This window comes from Pteropus vampyrus, unplaced genomic scaffold, assembly GCF_000151845.1.
Source record: "Pteropus vampyrus isolate Shadow unplaced genomic scaffold, Pvam_2.0 Scaffold12, whole genome shotgun sequence".
In the NCBI taxonomy this organism is placed as follows: domain Eukaryota; kingdom Metazoa; phylum Chordata; class Mammalia; order Chiroptera; family Pteropodidae; genus Pteropus; species Pteropus vampyrus.
The window spans coordinates 10,397,590-10,417,326 of record NW_011888793.1 but is presented as its reverse complement, the minus strand read 5'-3'; the positions used below and the strand labels follow the sequence as shown (position 1 = coordinate 10,417,326).

General features: G+C 34.8%; 1 protein-coding gene across 1 annotated transcript in view; it reads left to right on the top strand.

The window, feature by feature from the left end:
* The window catches only part of WDR49 (WD repeat domain 49), a 119,643-nt gene that overhangs the window by 77,290 nt on the left and 22,616 nt on the right, over positions 1-19,737 (top strand). The window contains exons 10-15 of the mRNA XM_011380821.2: positions 8,419-8,549; positions 10,651-10,749; positions 12,376-12,540; positions 14,485-14,672; positions 15,423-15,620; positions 19,234-19,415. Of these exons, the coding sequence (XP_011379123.1) occupies positions 8,419-8,549; positions 10,651-10,749; positions 12,376-12,540; positions 14,485-14,672; positions 15,423-15,620; positions 19,234-19,415 (963 nt within the window). The remainder of the gene's footprint in view (positions 1-8,418; positions 8,550-10,650; positions 10,750-12,375; positions 12,541-14,484; positions 14,673-15,422; positions 15,621-19,233; positions 19,416-19,737) is intronic.

The window sequence follows — 19,737 nt, the reverse complement described above, 5'->3', positions numbered from 1 at the left end:
TGCAAAAGTAGGAAGGTAAAATCAAAATCTAAAAGAAAAAAGAATATAGAAATCTTGACTGATTCTGAGTCATTAACTTGCTGCTGACCTAGGTGAGTGAAACTTTATATGGAATCGACTGAATGCTTAGTGACTACAGTAGTATAAGATCATGTCGCTTGGGCAGCTTTGAGAAGTGTTAAAGAACTTTCTTCTGGCTTTAGGAATCTGTCTTATTTAAAAAATCATTCTGGATGGGGATATAATACCACGTCCTGAATATTAACTCCAAGAGTTTCCCAAATTTTATGGGCAATAAATTCTTAATGCATAAATTACATTCCTTAAACTGTAAAAGAACCTCATTTCTTCTTCTCTTGTTACTTATTTTAAATTGCAGCACAAGAGAGAAATAGCCCACCGAATTCTGTGTTAGTGCCTCCTTCACATCAGTGCAGAGAAGGGCCTTTCACAGCCCACTTACTGTTCTCAAGGAGCAATTCTTCCATTTCATTACGAGGAAAATTACTTTTCTTTCTTTTTTTTCCTGAGAGAACTAGGGGATCATAAACAGGGCCTTTTCTATGACATTGTATAAGCACTAGGAAAATTAAAGTATGATGTTTTGAAAATATATTGTCCATAAATTCAACAGTTCACAAAATATTACTCTAATAGGTAATTTGCTCAACATTATTCACTACAGAATTATGATCTTAACGTTTGAAGCTAGGATTGAATCAGATTTTATACCTAGAAAACTAGCAGTATATACTTGGGAATTTTTATCAATCATATGGAAGGCTTTTTTTTTCTAATGCAAATGTGCATATGCATACTAGAAAACATTGTGCCACATGCAGCTTAGTTTTCAGAGGAAGTTTGACTATAAAGAAAGAAAATGTAGTCCAGATTATTCTACTTGATATTAAGAACTAATTCAATCATCCTCATCTTTGAAAGACAAGGCTTCTGCACATCCCTGGGAGCAATCATGATCCATTAACTGCTCATAACCTCTCCAACAGACTATGGCCTAATGATTTCAGTAATTAGGCTATGGCAATGAATAAGTTTAATTCTGTAATATCATGGCAGGGTAGATGTGCAGTATACAACTGAGCCAATTTAAATTTTGAACATAACGAAAAAATGAAAACATTAATCATTGTGAGTCAAAACTTTGGAGATACTATTACCTTAATTATATTTTTTAGTTATCCATAGGTATAAATTATCATTAAATTTAAGAGTCTTTTTGCTTACAGTGGAAAATTTTTAAAAGATTAGAGTCATCTAACAGTGGTTTAAAGGAATACTCGACGCTTTGATATATATTGGTGGGTGGTAAGTTTCTATAATCTGAGGAAGAAGCTTTGGGAAGACTGAAATGAGAGAAGAAAAAGTTACCAATGTTCCCTTCTTTTCCATCTTTTCCATCTTCCACAAGTTGTGAGGACTTGGATCCCTTAGTTGGAATTGAAAGTTAATGAAGACATTCCCAATTATAAAATTTTACTGTATATTGTTAGATTTAAAAATTATATTTCTTAGGTCAGAGGCCTTATGTTAGGATGGATTCTGGAGGATTGTTGTGGGGACCTTTTTACCAGGAGGCATTTAACACAAAAGGCAAGAAGACAGGTCAACTGTTTGGTGATAGCTGGAGAAGGATGGTGAATTAAGCCAACTCTTTAATAGTTAAGTGATTAGAGAAGTAATAACTAGAGATTGACAGCCAGTTTATTAAGCTTTCTTTAAAACCCACAGGAAACTGTCAAGCTGAAGCTTTAACTTTAGGCTTTATCTAAATAAAGACATTGGTTTGATAATTTTGCCCAGGATGAAATAGAAATTTTATTTTATTCATAGAGCTTTGTACACGTGGCACTTTACAGACATCATCTAATTTAATTCTTAACTTCATTTTAGGAGGTATGTAATATTTCATAGATATCTCAAGTGTCTATCTTTAGCTCTTATCTCTCTAAACTCACTTATCTGCTTGCTTGCTGGATGTGTCTGACAGCAATTTGAAATTCAACATATTCTAAACTGAATGTATTATTTATTCCCCTCTCCAAAACCTACTTCTCCTCTTGGATTCAGTTAATAGCCAGAGACATCCACTTTGGTTTTGCCTTCTCACTCAACTTTACAACCAAGTAGTTACTAAGCCTTATCTATTCTATACTCTAAATATTTCTCAAAGCTGTTCCCACTACTACTACAACTATGTAATTCAGAGCATCATTTCTACAGCCTTCTAATTTGTCCTTTCCTCAGTAATGCCACCCCCCTTTACCTCTTAAATAGATGTGCACATTTTAGCTACAGTTTCTTTCTACAATGCATTCTATCGATGCCACTTCCTTGTTCGACACCTTTTAGTGTCTACACAGTAAATTGAAGTTCCCTCCAGCCTGGACCTATTCTTAGTTTTATTCTCACTTTTTCTCATGTACATTATAAACTCAAGTAGCAAACTGCTATCAGGATGTTCTCATGCCTTTATTCTCTCCCCTTATCTAGAAATCTCTTCCCCATGCCTTTATTCTCTCTCCTTATCTAGAAATCTCTCTACAAACATTTTTTGATGTGGCTGTTTATTCCTATTTTAAGTCTCTCTCATACATCTTCTTCACCAGGATATCTCTCTTTACTACCAGGATGGAAATATGCCCCCTTTCTGTCTTGGTGCTCTCTAGTTTCCTACATTTTATCTAACATAGGAATACACACACACACACACACACACACACACACACACACACACACACATGCATAGATATATATTTGATTTATATACCATATATATATTTGATAAATATAAATTAAGTCATTCAACAAATGTCATTGAGCATCTAATGTGCACAGTGTCTAGAGCTCATTAGATGCTCAGTGATAATATATATAGCATATATTGCATATATATATAGTATCTGGTGCTCATTAGATGCTCAGTGGTATTTGTTGAATGATTTAATTAATATTTATTGAATAGGCAGGGAATCTGAGGATTAGAGAGCTAATTACCCATGGTCACATGCAGAGTAAATGGATATTCAAATCTATTCTCTTTTCACAATAAATCAGAAAGCTGAATATTACCAATCCTCTTTTACAAGGGAGGAGATGAGGCTTGAAGAGGTTGGGTAGTCTGGCCAAGGTTACAGAAGTAATAGGCAGCTGAGTTAGAATTCTACACCAAAGTCCATGTTCTTTGCATTTTTTCTGAGTTGCAGATGAAGTCATTAAATTATGGAAGAAACTATATTCTTTTAAATGAATAATTTGATTGAGGAGGTTGGGCATATCAATCAAAGTTGATGAATGGGTTCTGTGAATTTGGAGAAGCACATACAAAAATATGTATTATTAACAGTACCTCAAAGTTTTAGCTTAACATTATTTTTCCCCTTCCCTTCTCACAAGCATTTTTAAAGTGCAGTTAGATGGAAAGCACTCTCAGTGGTAACACATTCTACTTGGGGAGTCAATACCTACAAGGCAGAATATGGTAAATGCCACTGTGCAATTACCCATCTTGGTTATTTAGAAATATGGTCATTCATATCTAGAGAATATTTCTGTCAGGGAAATAGGAGCCTCAAATTCAGAACTTCTAGAAATGTGTTTCTTATCATTTTAAGCAAACCGTACTTAGAGATGAAATTGTGAATTGACATAGGGTCAATGAAAAACTACCTGGTTAAATACCTAACTATATTTATTTTGACAAAATTAAGTGAATAGTAAATCAATTATCTTTGCATTTATTTAAATAGTCATGTAATATGTATATTCTGATAAAATCAAATAAATAATCATAATAGTTTAACATTTTATCCTACCCTAAAATTCTATGAATCTATACATAACAACTCTCTACAAAAACAGACTCGGACTTTTAGTTCTCCCAACTTTATTTCTTTTTTTCTGTTAAAGGAGAAATTGTTGTTCATGAATGTTTTATCTCTGTAAAATATCTAGGCTTATACCAGTACTAAAAAAAGAAAATATTTTATATAATTTCAAATAATTCTGAAAATTTTATTGCTATCAGTATCCTTCAGAGCTCTGTAAAAATTGGGCGCTCAATAAATAGATGTTGATGTAATTTGATTTCTGAAAGTATTTTTAAATGAAATGAGATTGGGGATTTGAAGTTTCTCAACAATAAAACTTATCTATCGCAAGATATTAAATCCTTAATAATTGTCTTAGTAAAGAACTATAATCCTATATGACTCAACTGGTTTCTATTATTAGGATAAGAATCAGAATGAAAACTTCCAAAGTTGTGACTTATTCTAAATAACCATGTTGGAGGTCAGGAGGGGGCTAGATATGTTTGAAATTTACAAATAATCCTCAAACCTAATTTTACAATAGTTTCAGTGTCTAAAATTTGACTCCACAAATTTAAGGAAAAAGAATAAACATGAACTAATTTATATTGAAATAGTTCTCTGCCTTTGAGCCACACCCTTTAAGCCTAAAGGGCAATAGATAGGTTCTTATGATAATTGATCTTAACAACACACGAACAATTAACCTCGAAGGGAGAAAATAGTTGATTGTGTCTTTTGTCCTTTCCATGACAATTTCTGCATGATAAGTTTTAGTAAAAGCTGTTTTTCTAGCTCATTCATCCTAAAAGAGGTTATTTTTTAAAACATTTTTTTCTTTTTAAAATTGTTTTACACTTAGGTAAACTCATTTTGTTCTCACAGAATCGGTCATTATATCTAAATTCCTAATTAGAGGTATGATCATCTTCACAAGATGACAGGATGACTCAGTGGCAATACTCTCAGGATTTTAAATGATATTTGTGGAATGGAAATTGTAAAGTCCTTCAAAGTCAGAAAGAACACATCTCTCAGACTCCTCAAATGGCCTTAAAATTGGTTCATTCTGTACTTTAATTTTACTCTTGGCAAAAGTACAAACTTAAAAAAGCTATCTTTGAAATGGACAAAGTTAGAAATACAGTGTGGATTCTGAAGGTATTTTGAGGATAACTGTCATTTCAAATGAAACTTTCAGGTTAGGTTTTGAGGGAAAGGTGGCAGCTAATTAGTTTCTTGACATTTTGACACACAAGGTCAACTATCAGAAGGGCTACTTTTTACACCAAAAGCATTTTTGTGCCTTTGGGTGGTACTTCCTAAATACATCTAGTTGATATGGGTATCACTGCAAAAAGACATTTGACATTGAATTTTGGCTAAGAGATAATAGAAGAGATATAGGATTGACCTTGTTCCTGTCACTCCCACCTCATAGTCTCCATTCCCAGGGGATAATCACTTCAACCAAATTTACCAATTGGTGAAGAGAAAATTAAAAATATATACATATAAAGCCATTATGAGATTAATTACAACTTCAGAACTGCAAAAGATCTTATTTATATTATCTTGCTAAGACTCATATTAATGTTATTTTAATAATTATCAATTTAAAAACAGAATTATTCATACATTGATTCAGCAAATATTTATTAAAAGCCTATTACATTCATTTTAGGCACTGCTGATGCAGAAAGGGTCGAAGTCCATATTCTTTTAAAGCTTATTTATGATAGAAAAGACAGAAAAGGAAGAGACAAACTTAGACCACAGTATCGCATAATAATAGTGTAATAAAGAAAAATGACATAGGTGGGGGATGCGAGACTCAAAGGAAGGCTTACTCGAGGAGGCAACATTTGAGCACAGAATATTTCATTCATTCATCTGATTTATATTTATTGAACACTCAATATGTATAGGTTGTTATGCTTGCTACTATGGGGTTTACAGAATAAGACAAAATCCCTGGTTTCTGAGAGCTTACAATCTAGCAGAGGAGTGGAGACTATCAAATATTTATTAAATGTTGTAAGTATAATGTGAATCATGTAAGAGATCAGAAGAGGAAAACAATTCTTTCAACTCTAGTTATTAGGGAAGTCTACCAGAATAAGGTAGGCCTTAGGGAACAGGTAGAAGTGAGTTTGTGTTTGGAAGGAAATCCACAGAGAGATCAAAGAGCACTTCATGAGTGAAACAAAGCAACTAGAAATGTGAAGTGTGTTTGGAGAACAAGAAGGGTGCTTCGAGAGCTGTAAGAATATTGTTTAGGTTGAACAAGAAGATGCGCTTTGGGAACTTAGCCCCTGGAACTGTTAGGTGATACCGTAATAGTTCAAAACAGCTCCTGCAAGTAAGAAATTTACTTGACCTCTTGTATTTTATTTTTAAAATCCAGGTGAATTTTGCATTCTATCTCATCAATGCATTGTCCTTATTTTAATATAAAAATATTTTTCCCAAAAATCTTCAAATAAAGTTAACTCAGAAAGGTGCACTGTATTTACCCTGAGGCTCCCAGTAACTGACAAATATTTAGTTTGACATTCACATTTTACTTTGAAAAGCAAGAATAGAAGAATAGAGAGAAATAATTCTAAAATAAGTTGATTAGACTCAATTATTATTAGGTCTTGAATAACAGGCTCATACATTTTAATTTTTTTCATATAGGAAATAGAAAACTAGCAAATGTTTTTCAACAGGGTACTAGCCTTATCTTTGATCATGCTATTTCTTCATTCTGCCTAGATTGCCTTCCTCTTCCAAATACCACTCATTTATTTATGGTCCAGCTCCATTGTGACCCCTCAACTCAGCCTTCTGTGATTTCTATACCTGGAATTCCATGGCAGTTGATCTGTACTTCTTTGGCACTTATAACATTTCACTACATTTTTGTCACTTTATGTTCATGACTCTATCCCCTGCAGTACCATGAATAGAAACTTCCACAGAGAAAACAAGAATTGCTTGTAGAATAAATACATATAAGAGCTTCCAAAATGGAATGATTAATCTAGTAGCAGAATAAAGAATGTACTGGAGGTGGGGAGACAAGAGGCAGTAAAATTGGTTAGAGGCTGTTAAGTTGTTCAGTTGTTCATGAAATAGTGAACATTGAACTAGGAAACTGTCATTGGCAGTTTAAAGTAAAAAGAATGAAAATGTAGCATATCTCAGAGTTAGAATCTGCATATTTTATTTGACTGAGGAAGAGAAAGACATATAGGAGACTGGAATTCTGGTCTATTAATGAAAATAGAGAATTTAGGGAGGACTGGTGTGGAGGGAAGATGGAAATTATGGATTTTTGCTATGTTGCTGATGAGAGCATTATATGCTACTGTCAACTGGCAAGGGAGAACTACCCAACACTGGAAAAAGGTTATAAATGAAGATAAATTTAAGAACCATTTGTGTAGAATAGAGATTGAAGTCATGTTGGTCTAAAAAATCCCTGAACAAGCCCTTTTGGGCAGAGAAATGGATTGGAAGAATGATAATAAGGAATGTCCGTATTAAAAGTAGAGAGAGAAAGAAGGGGATGGAAATTAGAGAATAGCAAATGAAAGATCAGGGAGACAGGAAAAGAAGCAGGACATACTAGAAACATAAGACTTTCCAGGAGGAGAAAGCCACGTTCATCAGAGAGTAAGGAGTTACACTGATAGGACAATCGGGAGAGCTCTAAAGTGGCGGGAATAGAAGCAAGATTTCAGGGAGGTGAAGGGACACCAAGCCTTCCCATGCTCATTTGAGCGATTGTGATTTTAGAAGGAGGGAGAGGTTTAGCGTAAGCTGGTAGTCAGAGCTCAAAAAAAGTGGAAGCAGGGTGGTATAAATGCCCCCACAATTTAATTTTTGAGCTCCTCTCTTCCCCACCAGGCACTGGGCACTTCATTCTTTGTCCATCCTAGCCTGTTTTCAAACTCACCAACAGTGCTCTAAGATACTGACCTTCTTAAAATGATTATTTCTGTTGAAAATGTATCTGTCCTGTGTACCATTCCTTTGGAGTGGCAATTCCTAAGTGTGTTCCACAAATGATAGTTCTTCAAGATGCTGTATGAGAAAGGACTCTGTGGTTAATTAGTCTGGGATATACCACAGGGAATGTTCTGGACACTTTGATCTTTGATGAAATGAAACCTTATCAATTTTGTTCAAACTACCAAATATTATAAGTTCATGGACACATCCTCTTTTTTTTTTTTTTATTGTCACTGTCACAAAACTTAGTGGTTCTATGGTACTAATATGGGGAAACTTTGATTTGGAGTTTTGCTGAGAGATAATTAATCTGATAAATGCATGTATACTTGGTGTTAATGATCTTGAAAGAATAATTAACCTTCTAATACTAAATATTCAGAGTTTATCAGAGAATTCAATGAAAGAATTCAAAAGGAAGTTCAGTGAGGGAAATTTAGTAGTATGGATGACATGTGAGAATAAAATTCGGGGTAGCGTAGTCTTTTAGACCTCTCAAGTCACACCACACAAGTGGATGGTGATGACTACTCAATATCTATATCATTTTTAGATCCACAGCTAAATTCTGTATCCTTTTTACTAGGGCTATTACTGTGTTTCGACCTCAGAACTTCAATCAATTTTTCATCCAGCCTGGAGAATGGAAAGGAGGAATACAGCACCGAGATGATATCTTGTGTGCTGCATTTTTACCTCCACACACTCTTGTTACAGGTTAAGTGAACCTTCACTTGACAATCAATGGTGAAAGTTTGGTTTCTTTTATCTCACTCACTTAAAAAAAGCCTTCTCTCAACTGCAAAATGAATAACTTTTTTGAAGAAGCAGTCTTTGCACTTATTTCTAGGATAATTCCTTGGTCCTTATTTCTAGGGCAAGCCATCAGCTCCTGAGCCTGGCTACCTGGCCTCAAATCCTGGTTTCACCACTTGCCACTGTACAATATTGAGCAAGTTATTTAATTTCTGAATCATAATTTTGTCTGGCTAACAATAGTATATCTATATCTTACTACATCACAAAGGTTGAGTAAGATAATCTGTGTAAACGTTTAACACAGTGCTCAGCACACAGTAAGCTCATCAGTAAAGGTTAGCTTTTATTTTATTGTCTTTTTCCAGGAACAGCATCAGGGCTGTTGGATACAAATCACATATCTGTAGTACTCAGATGTTTCATAATGGGAACTCATTAACCCTTTGGCACAATTCAGTTTTAAGTAATTTTAGTTAAAGACTGGCTTCACAAAATGTCTACAAATCCAAGCTCTTAAAAGGATCCATGGGCAAACTTTGATGTGGCATATTAAAGAGGATCAGAAATTGTTGTATCATTTCCGGCCAAAGAAAACAATTTATAAAGACAGATTGTACCATGAAATTAACAAGTCCATATTTTGACAGCCTACATTTTTTTATAGAACTAAAAATGTCATCAATTAAGAGGAATGAAAACTTAACAGGAAAAGAGCCAGGATATCTATGCAGTGTTAACAACTTGAGGTTTACTGCTTTACACTTAAAAGTTCCGCTGTTTTTAAGACTTCCCTGATCACCTTCCGTAAGGGCCAGTACTGCCATTTAATTTGCTTTATAGCTGTTGGAAGTCTACTCTGAGGGAATATTATGTGCTGAACTATGATGGAGAGAAGTAACCTATAAGGCTACGTAGTTGTTACTCTGAAAGTGTCATAAAATACCATTGTAATTGGTGAGAAGATGATGTCTTCATTCACTCTTATTCCATCAGTCAGTCCTATGGATAAATATTTGGTCAAACACTTTGTAAGTAAAGCATTTCAAAATCATAGGAACAGATGAGTACTCCCATGGGCAACTAATACGTAGAAATACATTACCCTTGGCCAAGTTGTGCATTACACTGGTTGGTCTCGCCAGGACAATACAGAGTTTAGTATGTATTACTCTCCAAATCCCAAGAAAGGCACCATCTGTACATCTCACTCAAACTCAGCTTTTCTCCTCTGCTCTCCACTTGACATTGACATTCTGCTCAGTAGGGAGCTGTCCTCATTTAGCTGCTGAGAGAAGTGGTCTGGCATGCATTGCTTTTCCTCCGAGACAGGCTTGGTCAGATTTAATCTCACTATTTGGGCTTTTCTATGTTCTTGGTGAAGAGCAAAAGGGAAGGACTTTCTGTAGGGAAAACTTTAGGGTTGGAGAAAGCAATAGTCAATAAAGAATATAAGAGAGAGGGAATGAAAAAAAGACAAATACACACAACACACACACACGTGAAAAGATACAGGAAACAGAAACCTAGAAAAACTTGATTTACTTGTCTTCACTCAATAATAAAAAAGTATAGTAATTATTATTAACTTTTTTAATACTTACAATATACTAGGCACTATTCTAAGTACTTTTCATTCTCCACAGCAATCCTCTGAGATAAATACAATTTTTAACCCAGGTTTTTAGATGAGGAAATTGTGGCATCATGTAGAGTTGAATATGCCCAAGGTGACACAGCTAGTAGGTGGCAGAACCAGGACTCAAACTCAAGTTATTTAATTGCAAAGCCCTTATTCCGAATGCCTTATTACTATAAAATAAAATGATATAATGGTAGTTTCTATCATACTTGATACATAGGTATGTTGTAAGGATTATACATTCTAAAGTTTAATAAAAACACAAGTTATTAGTATTCATTCATGTCACCAAAAATATATAGGGTACCAATTATGTGCCAGATACCATGTAAGATATCATTATAATGACTTCTTCCCATTGCTGTTGCTTATATTCTCTAACTTTCTGGCAATTCATATTCTCCCTCCTGGCTCATTTAGGGAGTTATGATGGAGAAATTGTTTTGTGGAACAATAACACAGAAAATGCTCACTATGTCCTTCACCCTGATTACCAGAGGCTGCTAAAAGCAAAATCAGGTGAGTGCAAGTTTGAAACTAAAATAATGTAGCTCTGTCAAACCACAGTAGACTTGATTGTTTATGCATGTACCTGATGTAGCTTGCTTCTAAATTATAGATAATTGGTTATAAGCGCAAGAGGTTAGTGATATCACTGTCTTGTCAAAATGACTACAAAGAACCTTGAGATTTACTTGGTTTAGCAAATTCTTCATGGCATACCGTTTCTTCTCTTTGTGCTATATCAGTGTTTCTGAATTACTGACAGCAGAGAGCAGGCATCTCATTTCTATTTAGTTTAGTTTTTGCACATAAACCTCACCAAACTGCCTTTGTGTGAACCTTGGGTACTCCTTGGTAAGAAAATGAGAACTCATGTTCACTTAATGGGATCTTCAGGCTCAGTCTAGAGCTTGTATTTAATATTATGCTACCTAAAAATCTTAAATTATTTCTATTTCTTGTTTTAGAAACCTGTGAGGAGTGTTAGATGGGAGTATATTGTATTTTATGAGAGTTTAGCCAAGCACATGAATATTTTATACTTAAGCAAAATGTCTTGACAATTGCCTTTCATATTTTATTTTAGTTTCCCTACATAATAAAGATTTTTTCCTTAGACTAATTTATTTGGGTAATGAATATGGCATTCCTCATGGCCCAGCAAGGTTCTGTTGTCTCAAATGGATAAACTCAGAGGCTAAATTGGACCTTAGGAAAAGACTGGTCATTAGATAACAGCATTTTTTGTGTGTATGTGAAAAGTTGAAGGACTGATTTGATAACAGTAAGGAAACTAAAGAGATTTAGTACTTACTTGTCTGCAGGCACAAAACTCTGACCTGCTTTATGTACAAGGAGCTAACCATTAGAGTTCACTGAACTGTCCATGGAAAGGATGAATTCTGCCTCTTCCTCTACATTGCTCCTCAAGAGAGTGCCTCTTGCTCTTACAGACTGTGGCTATGATTAAAAACAGAGATAGATAAGAAAGAAAAACAGATAATATAGAATTTCTAAAAGACATGATAAGCTTTGCTATAGATGTCTTGCTTTAAAAATTCAAAGATCCTTCTGTATAGACTTTTCATAACCATGTGCAGATTATTAATAGATTCTAAGATGAATATCCCCAGTTTTTATTAGCGTGGCCTGGAGATGATGTCACGAGACAATCAAAATATCATTAGGAATGTCCTCTCCAAGGTAACTCAGCAACAAATAATATTGCTAAAAAATGATCATTTAAATATATTTAAGTAGTTATTATAGCTCAGGTTTATTAAATTATTTGTAAGATTACTGTTGATGATTAATAAGCTGAAAATGCCAAGATAATAGAATCATATTTGTCTTGAACATATCAAGACCTCTAAGATGTTAACAGTGACTACAGAGTGAAGTCCCTATTAATTCATATCAAGGGTAAAACACAGTAAGCATGTATGGAATATGCAAATAAAAAGGGAATCAAACAACACTTTGGGTTGGGGTTGAGGTAGTGAATATCAGAAGGCTCCATGATGTTGACTGGAGACCTATTCTGAGACCATGATGAAGGTGGGCCTGTTATTTTTCATAAGCATTTATTTGAGGAGCAGATATTTCTCTTCATTAACACACCTGGCTTTGTCTTCATGACAGATACAGTGCCTCAAAAGCTTCTTGGTTGTGGGAGGAGCTGCTTAAGCCACCCCTTGGCAGATCAGGCTACTCTGGGAGCTTGCTCCTTTGAGACTGACACCAAGTACAATAATGCTGTCATGAGGCTTTGCTTCCTTGAAGCAAGAAAACACATTGCAGCAACAGGTAAACTATGTATTTAAATTTTGACTGTAGACTGCTTTGATATATTGTAAAATGTTGGAAATAAGGAGCAAATGTTGGAAAAGAGATTTAATCTAATCCTACCTAGGTCTTATAGAGTTCAACTGCATCTGGTTAATCGTCAGTACTGAGTCACAGGCCACAGTAAATGACATTAGAGTTCAGGACGATGGGTCCAAGAACAGGAGCCAGACTAGATGCTGCCAGAAATTTATGCTCTACTGCACATGTCAGGATCAGAGTGAGAGAGACTGACAAATTGCTTAATATGGGCAACAATCAGAATTGGTGTTCCAGCCATGACATAAGCGGGGTTGGCAGGCCACAGTAAAGCTCCAAATGTATGTGTTAAGACTAGGTCTACATGAGGCAGAAGAGAGCAGTCCAAGACTGACTGCACTGACACCTGGTCAGAATGAGTTAGAAGGAAATACTGAGAAACCTGGAGATTGGGAGCAAAATTTTAAATAACTGCTGATCCCAGTGCAAGAGAGCTGCCCACTCTTTGTCATAACTTATTTTTGGGGGAGTGGAGATGCTTTGGGGTTCTTTACCAGCTGTGCATACTTTCCAGAATATATCAATGTCCTGGTTAGAGCTTCTGCTGAGATATATGCTAACACTGGTACTACCATATGATTTACTGTAGTTATTTGGTATTATATTGATGAAATAATCTTCGTAATTTTCCCTCTGTTTTCACTGGCTATGTTAGCATGGTGTTGACGTAGCATGTTTTCTCAAAATAAAAATCTCTTTTTGGGAGTAATGCATATTTTTGACCTTTCATCTAAAAAAATTGTAATTTAAACGTATTTTTTTCTTAACATTAGGAATCTAGACATATACGTGTTACATTTTTGAAAAAAAGAAACATATTTTAACCATGTTTTCCATATTTACGTTTCCATATTCAATTTTCAGTTGAAAAATCTGTCTGATTTTCATATAAAATGTTTAAACATTAAAAATCGACAAAAATATATTTCTACAGAGTTTTAGAAACTGTGGAATATTTAGAATATATATTTTGAAATGGTTAGATTCTAAAACTTTCTATTTTCTAGAACTCACTTATCTAACAATATGATCTGTTATCCTGATATTGCCCTCGTTTCCTCAAGACTAATTCTTCTTAATGTTATCAGGATTCCCAAATTGTTTCTACTGAAGCAGCTACGTGCTAACATTTCTACTTTAAACAGATATGATAGTTAATCAGCATTACATTTGTGAAGCAAATTAGATGTCATCTAAAGGTTTATCAGACAATAATAGGAACTTTGCCACAGCAGAATAATTGAGGCAAAGTGCTCCTACAGGGCATATAAAAATGGAAAATGAAAAGGTTAGTTCTAGTCCTGTGAACCAACAAAGTGTCCCATAAGAGTTTACAATACATTCTTGATGAAAAATTTTCAAATAAATTCGTAAATAGAATTTTAAGCATGCTACTATATGGAGAAATCAGTAATTATGCTGCTATAACTACGTATATGCATCCAGACTTGTGCCTGGGGAATTTACTTCTTTGGCATATGTGTCCAATTGATTATTAAGAAAGATGGGTTTTATGTAATCAAAATATTATTGTAAAGTTGTAATTAATATTTTATGTTTATTTGAAGGAACAAACTAATTTTAACTTTAAAAAACCAAAATAATATCAAAATAATACATGAAGGAAACAGAACTAAATTGAATAGAACATCTTACAGATTCTACCTCATTTAATACTCAGCATAAACCATAGAGGTCATCATAGGGTTATCCTCATTTTATATTTGAGAGAATTAAAGTGCTGGAAATTGATCTGAGGGATACCCACCTTTCTACACACATATGCTTTTCACAGGGCAAGCCATGGAAGTTGGTTCTGGTAATTATTGTCACAGTGTTCTAATTAGGTGTTCCTTTACATGTTAGGAGGCGCTAACTTAGTGTCATGTGGAGGATCTGGGTATGTAAGATTCTGGGATACATTTAAGAAGCAACTTCTGGCTGAATTTTTAGCTCACAGTGGAGTTGGATCCATTATTATGGCTACCAATAAATTGAATCGATACCTTGCCACAGGAGATCTTGATGGATGGTTGAAAATCTGGAATATAGAGGTAAATTGAAAAAATTCTCACATCATCTTTTTTATTTTTGATTGCCTTTTGTTGCAGATAACTATCCTGTCTTGTCTTGATTCTAGATAAAAGAAGAAATGTTCAGTCTGAGTATTTTAAAAGAAACATTTACATGTATTGAGGAGAGACTTCTTTTAATTTGAGGAGAAAAACAGATTTTTATTGATATTAAAAATCTGTTAACATATATTCAAGTCAGTCACCCAATTTAGGAATGCAATATTGTCAGTGAGGTACTGCAGCATTGTTTGAGCATAAATAATTAGAGTATACCTTATTTGAAATACGACTATAAACGTAATTTAAGTAAAGCACTGGCCCTTTATCTAACATAACTGTCATTCTGAGTTAGTTTAGGATCTTTGTGTCATTGATTACCTTGACTTTCTAATATTATAAAATTGTATAATATGTGACTACCTATACATGATAAAGTTCACCTCTATCAAATAAGTGACTTTACTGTTCCATTTTTACTTTCCACCTTCCCTCCACTTCCTTTCTTTCCATTTCTCACATTAGTCAAATCAGCTAGAAACCTTTTTTTTTTTTTAATATTAATACCACCTGTTATCATGAATTATTCTTTTGCATTTGGGTTACAGATTGTTGTTCCAAAATGTAGCTCTTTTTCATTTCCACATCAGACTTTTTTTTTTTAAAAGTGTCATGTCATTGCATAATTAAATATTTGGACTTTTTAGAATTCTGGCATTTCTTTTCATTCAGGAATACTGTCTTAATTCCAGTAAAAGCAAAATCACACAGGCCCCAACTCTGATAAGATCATTCCAACCTCATGAAGACCAGATAACTTCTTTAGAGATCTGTGAGCTGAGTGGCCATTCACTGATTATCTCCTCCTCTGCAGACTGCAGTGTTTGTGTGACTGATGCCTGCGGTTCTCCTGTCTGGATCTTTGGTCAGGTAGAAATATTGTTTCCTTATTATTCTAGGATTTACTTGACATTTAGTAGGAACTTGGGGTGATTTTCATTTGAATCTCATTGGCTGTTGATGTTCATCAGTCATGAAAGAACTGACTTTCATTTCTAGAGCTGTAGCTCCAGGCATCTCTTGTCCTGTTTACCATTAGCTGTGGCAGTTCCATCAATTGGAAGACACCAGAGACAGGGAAACATGATAGCTCTGTGCCGCTCAACCTATTCCAGGACTTCTGAGAAAGATTTCTCCTCTAAAATAAGTGAATACCTTCAATTTTAAATTTTAGTAAAAATACATGTGGATAAAATCATCTGCTATGCCATTAATAAAGAGAATGGTGGCTGTGAGTGTCAGGTAATAATCAAGGTAAAAATAAAATAGAAAATTTTAGAAAAAACAAACCTTCCAGTTTGTCTGGTTTACTCCTCTGAAAATAATAATAGCTAACATTTGCTGAGTGCTTCCTGTATGCTTGGGGCACCATCTAAGGTCTCTATGTGACTTATCTCATGTCATCTTCACAATTGCTCATCACATAATGAAAGAACTCTCATTATTCCTATTTTACAGATGAAGACACGGAGGCACAAAGAGTTTGAATAAATTGCCTGAGCTCACAAAAGTCAATAACTAGTAGAGTGTTGCTTTTAACTCAAGCTGGCTTATTTCAGAGCTCATGCTTTTAACTCGCTCCTCCTTTGAATCTAAGCTCTGATTTATACCTGCTAGTGGGGAAAAAAATAATGGAACTGGAGGTATAAAAGAAAGGAACTATTCATTGTCTCACGCTTCTATAATTTTTTTTTCTGTTTCTTTGCTTGGGAGCTCTGCTCCCATTCTCTATGTGCTTTGAAAACAAACTATTGGTTTGATTTGTTTCAACCAGTACTGTTCAAACATGGTGGTGTGAGGTTACACTAAAACCTCAATTTCTCTGTCTGGCTGGTTGACTTGGTTCCATCCAGCAACCTCAGCTTGCTGCTCTCATGCTGTGAGAGTATGGCAATTCTCTAAACATTGGAAGACAAAGTCTGTTGTTGCTCTATTTGTGAAGTCGCTTTGATGATGTCAACTTGTGCTGAAAGAATTCTGTGCAACATTTTAGGACATGGAGGGTGATGGCAAATCAGAAAATAATCTGGGGAGGTGGACCCACGTTTGGCTGGCTAATATAGGAATCACAATGTAACATTCAAGCTGTACAGTCTCTTCTGCTCTGTAAATGAGACAAGTGATAGACTTTTCTTAGGAAAAACAGCATCTGAGTGGGAAGTCAAATGGGTGTGAGAGCAGGGGTGTAGTGAGTGAGACAGAGTCAGGCATGCTGGTATTCTGAACATGAAAGCACCTGGAATACTATTTGGGGCAGTGGAGAAGTTAATGCAATGCTAACATTGCTAAAGGACCGGGCTACGAGGGCTCAGCCTACGTGGGCTCAGCCTACGTGAGGTGGAGGTTAGAATGACAGGTGAACAAAGCGTCATCAAGTGGGTGACATCTGGAGTATAAGGAGGTCCATGGATGGGGTCGAAGCAAAAATAAGACTGTTCTAGATGTGGGTGTCATAAAAACTTTGTCCACTAAACACAGCCTATATCTGAATTTTATTTTAATTAAGAAGTATGTGCTGATAAAACTACTCATTGTTATGCCTTTGATATTTTTCCTTAGTTGTTTTATGAAGTCCTTTGTATTTTAAAGGACTTCAGTCCACAAAAGCCTGCAAAAAATTTTTTTTTCCTGCTGTTGAAGACAGAAAAAGAGCCACCAGAGCTGGTGTAGTTTTAGAAAGTAAAGTCTGGTAAATCTGGGACAGCTGTGTTTTCTCATCCCGTATGCTTAAGCTTTTAAAGTTTTTTTAAGGACATTTTTATCAAGCTGTCTTGAATATGGGTGCTGCTAGTCCCAAGTGGCACAGAGAAGAGGGAGGAGGAAAGGGGAAGAGAAGGAGGAAAGGGTTAAGAGAGGCATGAAGATGGGAAGAGGAAAACTTATCAGACACTGTCCTGCTTATAGTAAGAAGAGGCACCCTTTTACAGCAAGATTTGGGAGGCAGATGGAAATACATAGATTAGAAGAAAGCCAATTAGGATCCAAACAATTTTTACTGAACAAATTTGATATGTAAAGTGTAGTGACTTTTGCCCTACATTTGATTGAGGCATTTGTCTTCTAGTTGAATTAATTCTGGTCTAGCAGCTTTAAAAACAGGAGGAAAGCATTAATATATTTTAATTTCCTACATTAAGACTTAATTTTCCAGTCACCTACAGTCTGATTAAAGTATTTAAAATTTAATGCAATGCGATTATATATATTTCATGAAAGAAGTTTTTTTTTTTAATAACTGCGAATCACTTTTACAACATAGCTATTGATCTGAGGTTGCTTTTCAAGTTAGATTTTTAAAAGTAAGTTGTGCGGTATGTCTATTTCTAGAGCTGGCGAAATAGGAGTGGAGATGATTTAATCACAGAGATACATTTATCCCAGGAAACTGTCAGATGATCGCAGTATAAAAAGAACTTAGATGATGTGTGCATTTCTTCAGTGCCCCTCTTTAAGCACTCACCACAGTTGAATTGTGCAGTATTTGTGTACTGGCACTTCTCCTCCTTATTTGGGGCCAGTGACTTTGTGCCTATTCACTCAGTGTTTGACACTTTATTTAGTCGCCCATATTTAAACGTTAAATGATTTCATATAAGATCCAGATTTCTTGCTTCTCTTTAAAAAGAACATATGTCATTTCCTGAGGTCACCTGTAAAATGGGTTCTCTTTCATTCAGTGCAGTCCCTCCTTTTCCCTATTGTCGATGGACACTGAGGCTGAATTTCATCTGTTATTTATCATTTTATATAAACCTTGATTCATTCATTGACATTATCTTCCTGGTCCCTGTAGGCATTTTACTTTTCAAACCCTTCTGACAAGGTTATCAGTTTGTAGGTCAGTCAGATATCCTGGGTTATCTAATGTTACCCTCATATCACACACCTGTATTCTCTGGTGCATTTCTGTGTATTCGATATGAATTTAAAAAGACAAAGAAATCGGTTCTGTATTTAAAATATAAAATAGATTGTCATTGGGAACTTTTGTTAGATGGATACATATTAAGAACTATAGCTAAGATCTATGAAAAACTACTATATAACTCATATTTTCTGGGAAGAAATGCTCAATAATTGGACTGGCTTTTGAGATATTTTTAGGAAATACATAAAAAAGTAGTTGTATAAAAAATTAACTCTGATAATTCAACAAAAAACTTTTTTTTTAGTAAATTTTGCTATTATTAGTAAATTTTGCATTTTGCTATTCAGGATTTTAAAGTAGGAATGTCACTTTTTTGTAGTTCATTATTTTTCAGAGAATTTTCATTTGTTTCTCATTACATATCACTTTCTACCGTTATTAAAGTTACATGTATATCTTATCTCTCTTACAAGGCTGTGAGTTTACTGAGAACAGGAACCATTTCTTATTCTTGTGTGTGTATGTGTTCCCAGGACTTTAATTAGTAGTATAGCATATAAATGTTCAAGAAAAATATATTTTATAAAAATAAAATAACTCTCTTTGTTTTTACAGGCAAAGCATTGGCAAATTGAAAGCTTTTTTTCCCTTTCTAAAAAGGATACTAATGTAATAGGAAGTGAGATTCAAGAAGAAAGCATAAGGGAAATCCCTTTACTTTCTAATGAGGAATCATGTTTAGAGCCAACAGAACTTTCTCTACTTAATAAAAAAAACAAAGACGAGTCAATATGCAAGTAAGTAATTTTAAGTGTTACCCAGATGTCAATTGGTGTCTAGAGAAGACCTAGGTAAGCTTGGCCCAAAGTCCCTTCTGTGCTCCGTGGAGTGTCCGATGACTACCTCAAGATTCCTCTAAAATGTTGGTGCTTGGTAGGGGCGTGTGTGTGGCAGAGGGAGAATTTATACTCTTAGTGTTATAGCTGGTTCTTATTTCTTGCCTCCATTTAATTCTAGATTTCTATTTGTGTCTTCTAGTCCTTTGTTTCTGCTCCATCATCAACCTAATTGTGGAAATTAGCCCTTTTCCTCAGAAATGATATCTCTCTGTGTGTGTGT